A 13,031-nucleotide genomic window follows, 5' to 3' on the forward strand; every position below is an offset into this window, starting at 1 on the left:
ACAAAAATTAAAAAACAATTAAAAAGATTATAACAGTCCCTGAAAGAGTAAAAACCCCAATTAAAATTAAAATTAAAATTAAAATTCTCAGCCTGGGCCAGAGAGCTCGAAGAGCCAGGTCTTCAGGTCCCAGCGGAATGAACGGAGGTCGGGGGCAGTCGTCAGCTCCAAGGGCAGCTGGTTCCAGAGGGCAGGCGCACCCACTGAGAAGGCCCTCCCCCTGGGCATTACCCACCGGCAATCTTTTACCGGCGGCACCCTGAGAAGACCCTCCCTGTGGGAGCGCACTGGACGAAGGGAACTTGATGCTATATATGTATGTATATGTATATATATGTATGTATGTATATGTGTATGTATATGTGTATGTGTGTGTATATATATATATATATATATATATATATATATATATATATATATATATATATATATATATATATATATATATATATGAAAAGGGACGCGGTGGCTCAGTGGGTTAGGACGCTGAGCTTGTTGATCAGAAGGTCGGCAGTTTGGCGGGTCGAATCCCAAGTGCCGCGTAGCAGAGTGAGCGCCTGTTACTCGTCCCAGCTTCTGCCAACCTAGCAGTTCGAAAGCACGTCAAAATGCAAGTAGAAAAATAGGGACCACTACGGTGGGAAGGTAACAGCGTTCCATGCGCCTTTGGCGTCTAGTCATGCCGGCCACATGACCACGGAGACGTCCTCGGACAAGCGCTGGCTCTTCGGCTTTGAAACGGAGATGAGCACCGGCCCCTACACGTGTGGGGGAACCTTTACCTTTACCTATATATATATATATATATATATATATATATATATATATATATATATATATATATATATATATATATATATATATATATATATGTAAATTTTTTTGGATTGCTAACAGAATTAAAGGGATTGTTAGCAATCCAAAAAAATTGGATTGGCTGATGAGAACAAATAATGGCTGACTGATGAGAACAAATAAGTTTGAAATGCATATTAGTCTCCCTTTAATTCTTTGTTAGCAAAACCAAAAAAATTTTCACAAATATGAGCTGTCACTTCTGTGACTACTGCCTGTGGATGGCCTTGGGTTAGGCTGAAACAGAAAATAAGATTTATCCCGTCTTTGGGGCCTAGCAAGGTAATCTAAATACTTAACAAACACTTTATATATGTGTGTGTGTGTGTGTGTGTGTAAATATTTTGGTTTTCCTAACGAAGAATTAAAGGGAGACTGATATGCATTTCAAACTTATTTGTTCTCATCAGTCAGCCATACCCTTCTGAGATTCAAAGGGTATGGCTGACTGATGAGAACAAATAAGTTTGAAATGCATATTAGTCTCCCTTTAATTCTTTGTTAGCAAAACCAAAAAAATTTTCACAAATATGAGCTGTCACTTCTGTGACTACTGCCTGTGGATGGCCTTGGGTTAGGCTGAAACAGGAAATAAGATTTGTTCCATGTTTGGGGCCTAGCAAGGTAATCTAAATACTTAACATTTAACACATATCTCCCTTGCTTCTCAGCTAACAAAGTGAGAAAGAGCCAGTGGTCTAAAGATTAGAACAACTGTCTAAGGTGCAATCAGCCCAGGTTCGAATCTCAGAAGGGTATGGCTGACTGATGAGAACAAATAAGTTTGAAATGCATATCAGTCTCCCTTAATTCTTTGTTAGCAATCCAAAAAAAATTTACACACACACACACACATATTAATTATATTATATTATATTATAATTATATTATATTATAATATTATTATATTATATTATATTATATTGTTATTATATTATATTGTTATTATATTATATTATATTATATTATATTATATTATATTATATTATATTATGTTATGTTATGTTATATTATATTATATTATATTATATTATATTGTTATGTTATGTTATGTTATGTTATGTTATGTTATGTTATGTTATGTTATGTTATGTTATGTTATGTTATGTTATGTTATGTTATGTTATGTTATGTTTGTGGAAGTTTCCAGGCAACCAATGAAGGGAAAACATTTACAGCATGGCTTTCAGAAATCCTTCCTGCTCCTTTACAGGCAGCAGCCATAGGAGGTGCCTGCATTTCATCTGCATAACAAATTGGTATCTTGCATGTGTGTTTGTGTATCCTTTCTCCCCAGGGATACCTAGTCAGACCCCACCTACTTTTTAACTCCATTTTTCCTTTGCTGTCCTCTCTTCCTACAACAAATCTGATTCCATTCTAGTTTTGGATATCCTTCTGATGGGCCATAATATATATTTATATATATTTATATTTATTATATTTGTATACCGCCCTTCTCCCGAAGGACTCAGGGCGGTGAACAGGGCACATATAAAAATACAGAGTACAAAAATTAAAAAAGAATTAAATAGGAGCCCGAGCTAAAACAATAGATAGTAATATAAAAATCCACAATAAAAACCCCAACACATCCCCCATCAGGCCAGGCCAGCTTGTTCAAATAGATAGGTCTTCAGACCGCGTCGGAAGGAGCGAAGGTCAGGTGCCATCCGGAGCTCAACAGGCAGCTGATTCCATAAAGCCGGGGCGCCCACAGAGAAGGCCCTCCCCCTGGGGGCCACCAGCTGACATTCTCTGACCGGTGGCACCCTGAGGAGGCCCTCTCTGTGGGAACGCACAGGGCGGAGGGAAGTTGACGCCGGCAGCAGGTGATAATGGTATGTGGGAATGACCGTGGGGGAGGGGAGATGCTGCCTAAAGAATAATCTGACCAGAGGGAGGAGCTCCTAGTGGTTTAACAGTCAGGGAAAGAAACTTAGGAAGGACTTGCCCTAATTAATCAGTCTGTTAGAAGCAACAGCGGGAGATTTGTACTTTCAAACTTACAAGATTCTGTTAATGTAGCCTTACAAGAAAGTACAATTATCATCTGCTAATGTTTCTTTTTTGGTTTACCTGGACAGACAGACATAGTATTAAATACTTTCACATAATTTATTTCCAACCATCTATTGATTCGTAAATTGTTGGTGCTCAAAAATGGTGGCCACTTCTGGGATTATGCCTAACGGTTCAAGAATGGAGCGGCTTGCTCTGTTTCTTTAACACAGTATCTAGACCATTGTAGATTATTGCAAATCCTTCCAGGCTTATGGAAAGATGCAAAGCATATCTCCAAGTGATCAGTCATAAGTCGAGGACTATGATTAGGAAATAACAACTAAACTACTGCAATCCTTTGTTAGACTATTTAATGCTTTCACATTTCAATGGAACTCATTTCCATAGCCTTGTTAGATTTGAGTCTTAAATGCAGAATTATACATTCTGATCAAAATTGAATTCCAGTCTGTATGACTATCACCAAACCCTTAGAATAGAGGAACAATGAACAACTAGGTGAATGTTTGTTTGCAGGCTATAAGAATAAAAAAGGGAGAGACAAAGAGCATGAAGCAGTGTAGTCTAATATAGAAACCAAAGGAGGACAATCCATTTTTCCCAAATACAGGTAGTCCTCCAGTTACAACAATTGACCCCAAAATTTATGTTGCTAAGTGAAACAATTGTTAAGTGAGTTTTGCCCTATTTTATGACCTGTCTTGCCACAGTTGTTAAGTGAATCATTGCAGTTGTTAATAACACAGTTGTTAAGTGAATCTGGCTTCCCCACTGACTTTGCTTGGCAGGTTTCAAATGGTGATCACATGACCCCAGAATATTGCAACCATCATAAATACGAACCAGTCAAGCATTCAAATTTTGATTACGTGACCATGGGGTTGCTGCAATGGTCATAAGTGTGAAAAATGGTCATAAGTCACTTTTTTCCAGTGCTATTGTAACTTTGAACAGATACTAAACAAATTGCTGTAAGTTGAGGACTACTGTAAAATATTCTTGGTTATTGCAACAGTTATTGCATATTCTTGTATTCAAAAGCACTGAACGTTATTATCTGTAATTACTACATCATATAAGCACTCTTTTAATTCTAAATCCAATTCCTAGCATAACAATTGGAATTGTAGAATTTATCATTCTACCAATCTAGAGGTGTCAGATAAGGGAGTATTGATGAAACTGGAAAACATTTACATGCTAGCATAAATAAACAACTAGTGGTTAAGAAAAAATACTAATTGCATAGATAGATCAATTCCAATATACAGTGGCCCTATTAAATTTATAGACAAATGAATTGGCAAAATTCTCTCACCTCCTTTTTATGTGAATCTAAAATTAGAAATTCTTGATACCATTTTTCATGTGATTGAATGTCTTCCTTTGTTCTACCAGGGAGGAACTCAAGGGTTTCAGTGATGTGTGACGGTTTCCCTTTATGTTTTCTCCAAATTTTTAGGAAGATTTGATGATCACATTCATCCCAACCTCCTTGCCTTCCTCCAGTTTGCTGAAGAAATTTTTCAAGCTCAAGGACCTCTTCAGGAAGTTGATTTCGGACTTCCTTATGTACTGGAAATACACATTGCTTGAACATTCTTGCAGCTGAAGTTCCTACAGCCCACATCTCGATTTTTCTTTCCAAGGCACTGATCTCATTTGTAGCAGCCTTCTCCTCTCTTAGAAGTTCATCATAACTAAAATTAAAAAAAATATAAATAAATAATCTAACACAGAACAAAAAATAATGTGACTAGTTCTGTGCCTAAGTTTCATTCTCATAAAAGCTTGCAGAAAGTTGTACAAACTGAACAAATATACAAAAGCAGTGTGATATGATATCACTCAGAAAATCCAAATGGGTTTTGGATGTACATATTTAGAGCAGATCTTTAAATCCTGACACTGGTAGCAAACCTGAGAAATATTTTTCAGAGAGCTTTAAATCACAAAGATATAGTGAAATGTAAATATTATTCTTACAAAGGCCAAATACTTTGTTGTCTTAGATAATTAAACACAAAGTAAAATACATATCTAAAATTAAAGAGAATTTGGGTTAACTTTTAAATTCATTATTTTTTCATACAGTAGAAATATAAATCAAAGATAAAAAAAACAGCACACCAGCACATTAAAGGCTTTTCTTTTACATTCCTACATACATGCACACACACACAGTTTTTATAGCAATAGCACAAATTGGTTAAAGTTATTGTCCCTTCTTATATAAGTAGGTTGAAAGAAAAGTCATGGTCATGGCCGCCAGACAAACTCATGACAAAAATGAATGTATGTTACATTTCTGGACGAACTGCTCAATCAGCTAAACAGCAGCTCATAACCCCCATTTGAGTGGTAGAGATGAGTTTGCTAACGGGGATCCTATCTTTCCTAGCTGCACCACAATGATAGAAGGAAGCTTCCATATGTGAACTGCAAATATAGTTACTTGGCAAAGAGAATGTCTTCTACAGACATTGTTAGCCTTGACTTCCCTCTTTCTACGTAACTCGAGAACAGAATTTTCTTTCCTGAAATTTTAAAAAAAAATGGAAGAGGAGGAAAAAAGGAATATCATCCTCTATCTCCAATGCTCCTTATGTCAGATGTGGGCTTCTGGAAGATGCTGCTTTGTTCTGTAATCCAGCCATAAATTTTAATTGTGTGAATTATTTAATTTATATGCTGAATTTCTATTTAAATGGAACACTCACGAACATTTACAATTTGAAACATAAAGAAAACCTAGTGGCCAACAGGAAATTTAATACTTCTTTCATAAGGATGGCAAAAGGAAGAGAACATTTCATGTCTTTTAAAATGCACTTTACTGTTTTATGGATTATAACATATACAATATTACTAAATACTGTATATCTTTGTTACATAAACAAATTTAGCTTTTGAGAATACATTGAATATTTCTAGTGTTGATTTTATATCAAATACTAAAGAGTGAAGGTAGATTAAAAATTGCTACAAGACGTGATACCCGCTAAATAAATAAATTTTAGAATGTACTTTCTACATATTATTTGTTGTTCTTACTTCAATGGCTTTTTATAACAATATTAAAAGGTCTCTGGATTATTTACAGCAGAAATGCTAATTTACTGGATAACTTTTAGTAAAGTTAGATTTGTATGCTTTTGTACTCTTTCATTTTTATTAACTTTTTAAATATTATATGAATGTTTCCTGGTTAACATTTTAAATTTTCCTATTAATTAACTTATGGTAACAAAACGCAAGATATACATATTTTATTTTTTTTAAAAAAACCATGAATACATTTGTCGCTGCTCTTCTTTAAAAGAACTTATTGTTGTTTCAGATTCTTCCATCATTTCTCTAAGCTTGTCAACAACTACAAAAGAGAGAGGAGATAATATTTGCATGTCAAAACCGAGAATTTCAAAAGTATCACAAAGCAGAAAAAGGTAGTGTATCTTAAATAATCCAACTTAAAATAATATAACAAAAAAGAAAGATTTGATATATGTGGTGTGATGTTCATTTCCCAAAATGTTTGTGTCAAGAACAGAAGCATAATCAGAAAATAAATTACTAGAATCAAGTTACAATTAAATGATCCTGACCTAGAATAATAAGATTGTAAAAAATTGATAAATTTCTTGTATCTTGAACAGTGAGACAGAAAAGAAAACTTTGGCAGCAGAGGCTTCCCATAAGACCTTCCTTTGCTAGAATCCCCTTTTATGCAACAATTCCAGCTGAAGGTGTCCTGTTCCATTCTGTATCTAGTCATTCTGATTTTATCCCAGGTAAAAGGATAATTGCGGCTGCCCTGATATTAATATAAAGTCACAATACTCACTTCAGAAATGTCTAAAGTGACATCAACATCATTCTTTGAATTTTTTTCCTAAGGTTCTTTGCATTTTATAAGCTTAAGAAAGCAAGTTTGGTGTTGTGGTCCTTCGGGAAAGGGTGGTATATAAATCTAAATAAATAAATAAATCTAAATAAATAAGTTGCTGGTTAGAAACCAGGAAAGTGAGTTCCCTTGGGCATGAATAGTGGCTGGATGACTTTGGGCCAGTCACACTCTTTCAAGCCCAACTCATCCCATATGGTTGTTGTGGAGATATAGGAAACAAGAGGTACGTACACTGCCTTGAGCATTTTTTTTTAAAAAAGGTGAGATAAAATAATAATAGAAATGCATATGAAACCAATACCAGCTAAAAACCTGGCACATGTGATTTCAAGCTGTTGTGTATACAATAGGTGGATAAAATGCCAAATCTAGACTGAACATCTGGCTGACTATGCGATGAACTATAATATTGAAAATCAAAGTTGGAAGATTATGGCATAAACTAGCCACAATGGTTCCAGCAGTTATCGGCATACAGAGTACCATACCAAAAAATCTTGGACAGCATTTATAAAATGTGCACGTTGGCAAAATTTCCATTAGTCAATTGTAAAAGGTCACACTGCTTGGATCCACACACATACTACACTGATACCTTACAGTATTCTAAGTTATTGGGAAGTACTCAATGTGTATAAAAAGACCAAAGAAGTGGCAGCTGTGACTTCACATTTTTGTGAATAGATAATAATAATTTCAACATATTTCTTAGCAAGTGAATTGAAAACTATAAAGTCTCAACGTTACCTTGCAACTCTGTTCAGTTTAACCCAAATGTGAAATAAAAAAAACTTTTTGATTGTATAATTAGGAAATTGCAAAGTACTATTGCTAAAATACAAATAATTTACAGCACAATTATTCAAACTATTTTTAGCGATTTTGCATGTATAACTAAAAAGTTATTAGTGGCTTACATTCTGGAGTTGGTTTCACATCTTTTAGCTGTCGCTGAAGTCCCTTAACAGTACTATGGATTCTGGTTAGTTTTTGCTGTATTTTTGCTTCTATAAAAAACAACAACACAGCATCTTATTCGTATTTTTCCACTAGAAAATTATGTTGCTTTAATATCTTGCCCTCTTATCACTTTGAATTCCTTCGTTTAAGTATCACAAAAATGCACAAATGCCTAAAACACTGTTCTCTACAATTGTTAAACGTTAAGAAATGAAGCAAGAAATTTTGAAATATTAAGAATTTGCTAAACAATTTTTGTAAGTCAGAGTGCATTATCTTGCATAATCAGTCCACTCATCTTTATTTAAATGTCATTCCAAACACATACACACACCCCTTCACTATCTCTTTCTATATGAAGGTCCTTGATCTGGCAATGAATGAAAAAAGATATCTTTCAAAACTGCTATTTTCTCTGCAGAGGCAATGGATAATCTGGCCATGGCAAAGTAAAACTCCTATTAGAAAATTACTTTGAGGTATTCTGGCTCTGTTCATTAATATTATGAAACTCCCAACAGGAAACCCATTGTTTCAATCAATGAAGATTTCCTAATGCTATTTAATGAGATGCTATTCTGAAGGTCCACTAACCTTCATACAAATTGCAGGAGAGCACATTACGAAAACATCAAAGTTGATCAGTTGTTTACATAACAATGAATCAGGAAGTTATTTTCAGTATTTTTCAAAATAGTTAATGAATAAATACAAATAAATAAAATAACATTTTACTTTCTGTTTTCCGGTTTTTAGTCAATTTGTGTTCCAGTTCTTCCAGTATGCAATATTCCATCCTAAAATCACTCTTCTTATTGAAAAGAAGAACATTCTTATCCTTTTCAAGGTTCACAAGTCTAGGAAAAAGAACAAGATTTGTTGAAGTATATATTTGACAAGGGACAGGATACATATTACTATCAGATTTGCTTGACGGCAGAGCCTGATGTTGTGAGCTGAGAGATAGATTGTCCCAAAGTCACCCAACTGTCTAAGGCAAGACTAGAACTCAGCCTCCTGGTTTCTAGCCTGGTATTAACCATTAGGCCATACCATCTCTTGGATTCATCCCTGCCACAATCAAAGGCAGTTTACAATACATTTATAAAAATGATAAAATGTCCAAGTCTTTATATATCAAACCAAACCTAAAACATGATAAATTCAATCAACTCACACTTCTCCCCAAAACAAACAGACTGAAGACATCCATATCCCATCAATTTGGTGCTATGAGTGGCCAAATACATTATTTAAATAAATAAGCAAAATTCTCTTAAATAGCAGTTTTTAATAGCATATAAAACTGATCACTTTTCCAAGGGAAGACTAGTCCAGTCCATAGGTACACCAATGGAAAACAATCTCTGGATGTCTAGACTCCTCTCTCTTTCCAGATGTATGGACCCACTAGCAGGTACTGTTTGAACAACAAGGTGAGCAAACTATGAAAATAAATGTTTCTGAAACTAAACAAGCTATTGTAAAGGTCGCTATAGCTATTTACACTGAATAAAAATATCAACAAATTTCAGACATTTGCTTTTTACAATACCTGACCATTTAAAAATATTTTATTTTTACTTTATTCCTATGTCTTGTTTTACACAAATTATACCATTACAGAATTTAAACTTACTGGTTTTTTAGTTTATTGCCTGTTTTTATAAATTCAATTTTCTTAACTTGATCAGTTTTGGTCTTCCAGCTCTGAAAATGTTGAAGAGCATCTGGAGCACTAAAACAGCTGCCATTCTACGCAAAACACAATTTTAAAAATCATTATAACCAAAATCCATTAGTATATTTTCATTAAAGAGCGTCTAAAACATAAAGACAGGGGAAAGCTCAATTTAGATCTAAAACTACTTTAAACCTCATCTTAATGATGTTCATTTTAATAACATGATAAAATGGTAAAGGCAATTATGCAGGGACCCTCCTAAGCTAAAATGTTTTGATATTTTACTACCTCAACAAGTTTCAAAATTCCATGAAAAGGGCATTGTATACTTGAATGTTGAATTTAACAAAGCAGCAGAAAACTGAGAAAACCTTTTTTTCCCAGAAATCAGGGAATATGCTGGGGCGGGGGGGGGGGTGTCAACCAAAAAGATGTCCCATTTGCCCAACAGGAAGCTGGTAATAATATTTTCTCTGCAATTAAACAGGATACGCATTTTGCCTAGCAGGAAAGCAATATTTCCCAAAATGTCTGGAATTGGAGCAACAGCAAATGACAGAGAACCCTGGCAGTTGAGAGCAGGAGGCAAATGCAGCCTTCAGAAGAAAATCTGACAGAGCTTCCCAGCTTTACTGTCTGGGGAAAAAAGTAGCTTCTGCCTCCGGATTGCTGCAGAAAAGAAAAAGAAAGCATCCAACAAGCACATAAAAATGAAGTATAGACAGACACAAGCCACCAAAAGCATTTGATAATGCTGGTCGGGGTTTTTACATTTAATATTTAGAGGCAAAACGTTCAACTTCCAAGGCTAGCGTCTTTTCGTAGCGAACTTTGGTCTTATAACTACACAGATTTGTATAAAGATTTTTGATTCTGCAAGCCTGGGTGTATGGGACTCATCCCAAGCCCTTTTCTCGTATCCAGGACTTCAATTACTGATCCTCTTCAGTCGTGAACAGGCTCTCCTCCGCTCCCTTTAAAATGACCAGGTTTCATTATCCATGTGCCTAACTGCCCAGGAAAAACAAAATACAGATCTTCTGGCATAAGTCTCCTACTCGGGACCTTCCAGAGGCGTCAAAAGGTAACTGCCAGCATTCCAGGAATTGTAGCTCAGCTAACGTCAAGGTCGAGTAACTTACGGAGGGACGAGGTGGGGTGGCGAGTTTGACCTCAGCTCGATATATCCAGCCAAGTCACGATCCCCCCCCTCCCGTTGTGCAACTGGGAAGGAAGGCTTTCGCGAAGGAGATTTGGGCAAATTTACCTGTTGGTACCTGGTCCACCCCTCAAGCGCTGGCGTTGCTAGGGCAGCCATGTTCCAAGCCGAGAAATGAGGCGGGACAGCGCAGCGGCGGAGGGAAGTCCTTTCATTTCTATGGTTGACGTTAGGCCGGTACGACTCAAAGCGGGGCGAGTGGGCAACGGCTTGAGGAGTGGCCAATTTTATCTTTTTTGTACGCTTTTTATAGGAGCTGCTTGTGGGGATCAGTAGAGATATTCAGATCATTAATCTAGCTTTAAAATTAATAACATCCCAAATTTCTTATGCTTTATTAAAAAAAAAGTTTGTATTCTGTGTGGATAAAAAAATGTACTTTTTAATGTTCGTTTAGATTCAGATCGAACTTCATTAACCCCATTTATTAAAATTTTGTCAAAACCCACTTTCCTAAAATGAAAGCAAAGTGAAGGCAATAAAAGCAATTAAATAAGATTATTATAGTAAAAATAGGTGGATTAAAAATGCCAAATCTGAACTGTGGACTTTTTGGTGTTCTCTGAACTTGGTAGTTTGTTCAGAGATGCTCCCTTATAAGTTGACTTTGAAGACGATGTGTCTGCTAAGAGAGACAATTAGTGACAAAAAACATTTTATACACTGCTGTAGCTGCAGAACTACAAGCAGAACAATACAAAATGCTCAGAGGTGCAAACAGAGTAAGCTTTGCTGAAAATACTTTATTGCTTAATTTAGTTTTTTTAAATATGTTCCTACTGGGTTTCTTTTTCTTTTTGCACAGCTTCAATTATGTTGGTGATTTTTCCATGGTTTTTACTTTTAATTAATTAGTGGGAAGCAGTTGAAAGCCATCCAGGCACATTAAAGAAAATGGTTCATATTGATTCCCTTATACGAGAATCTCCTGTTTTATTCTCACACAACATTGCTCTTTAATCCTTGATTGCAGTTTGGAGTGCTGTAATGTCAAGGGAACATGTAGTCATGATGCATATTTGCACATACTCTGTAGTGACTTCTGTTCTAAAATTACAATATCATTTTCAAATGCAGGTAGTCCTCAACTTATGATCAGATTTGAGCCCAAAATTTCTGTTGTAAAATGAGACATTTGTTAAGTGAATTTTGCCACGTTTTATGACCTTTCTTGCAAAGTTGTTAAGGGAATCACTGAAGTTATTAAGTTACTAATACAGTTGTTAAGTGAATCTGGTTTCCCCATTGACTTTGCTTGTCAGAAGGTTCCAAAAAGTGATCACATGAGCCCAGACTACTGCACTGTCTATCAATAAGATATATAAAGACACTGATAGACTCTTTGGAATAAGATAAACATTTTTAAATTTGTATAATTCCAGGATACTTTTTATTTTCTGTGGAATTCATGTCTACCTATCTCCAGAAAATATTTTCAAAACACAATAAAGTTCTTCAGTTACTCCAGGGGTATCAAACTCGCAACGTCACGTGACGTGTCACAACATATCGTGACTTTTTTCCCATTGCTGGCAATGGGGTGGGCGCGGTTTTGGCATGACTCATCCGGCCCATGGGCCGGCAGTTTGACATCCCTGAGTTACTCCAAAAATATTTTTGGAAAAGATGTAATTGTTAGTTAAGGGGGAGGGATCTTGAATTGAAGATTACTATAATTGTGGGAGAGGAAATCAAAAAAGGGATAGGATCAGAAACATTTCAACTTAGCTCTACATATCTCTTTTATTTATTTATTTATTTATTTATTTATTTATTTGATTTGTATACCGCCCTTCTCCCTAAGGACTCAGGGCGGTGAACAGTGACATAAATAACAGAATGCACAAATACAGATATTGAAAACAAACCCTAGTTTTGCCTAAATGTAGAAGATAGTTACCTTAAAACAATAATTACAACAGAACCCGTCAGACCAGACCGGATTGCTTAAACAGATATGTTTTTAGGTCGCGTCGGAAGGAGCGAAGGTCGGGAGCCATCCGGAGCTCAACCGGTAAACGGTTCCATAGATCAGGCGCGCCCACAGAGAACGCCCTCCCTCTGGGAGTCACCAGACGGCATTCTCCGAACGGTGGAACCCTTAGAAGGCCCTCTCTGTGGGAGCGCACTGGACGGAGGGACGTTGACGCTGGCAGCAGGTGATTCCCAAGGTACTCCGGACCCATGCCATGTAGGGCTTTGAAAACCATTACTAGCACCTTGAATCTTACCCGGAGGACAACTGGGAGCCAATGCAGCTCACGGAGTAGAGGTGTAACATGGGAGTATCGGGAGACTCCCAACACAACTCTTGCGGCTGCATTCTGTACCAGTTGGAGCCTCCGAGTGGTCCTCAAGGGCAGCCCCATGTAAAGAGCATT

At 36.2% G+C, this 13,031-nt stretch overlaps 1 protein-coding gene across 4 annotated transcripts in view; it reads right to left on the reverse strand.

The window, feature by feature from the left end:
- CCDC112 (coiled-coil domain containing 112) overlaps positions 1 to 13,031 on the reverse strand; it is a 33,889-nt gene that overhangs the window by 4,261 nt on the left and 16,597 nt on the right. For 3 of the 4 annotated variants that reach the window (XM_081315582.1, XM_081315585.1, XM_081315584.1), the window contains exons 2-6: positions 9,387 to 9,502; positions 8,483 to 8,604; positions 7,705 to 7,794; positions 6,178 to 6,253; positions 4,199 to 4,580 (exon numbers count right to left, since the gene is read on the reverse strand). In XM_081315582.1, the coding sequence (XP_081171708.1) occupies positions 4,199 to 4,580; positions 6,178 to 6,253; positions 7,705 to 7,794; positions 8,483 to 8,543 (609 nt within the window). In that variant the 5' untranslated portion in view covers positions 8,544 to 8,604; positions 9,387 to 9,502. Of the gene's footprint in view, positions 1 to 4,198; positions 4,581 to 6,177; positions 6,254 to 7,704; positions 7,795 to 8,482; positions 8,605 to 9,386; positions 9,503 to 10,698; positions 10,745 to 13,031 lie in introns of those variants that run through there. The other variant, XM_081315583.1, reaches the window with a different exon arrangement.

This window comes from Vipera berus, assembly GCF_964194415.1.
Source record: "Vipera berus genome assembly, chromosome: 2".
Taxonomy (NCBI): Eukaryota; Metazoa; Chordata; class Lepidosauria; order Squamata; family Viperidae; genus Vipera; species Vipera berus.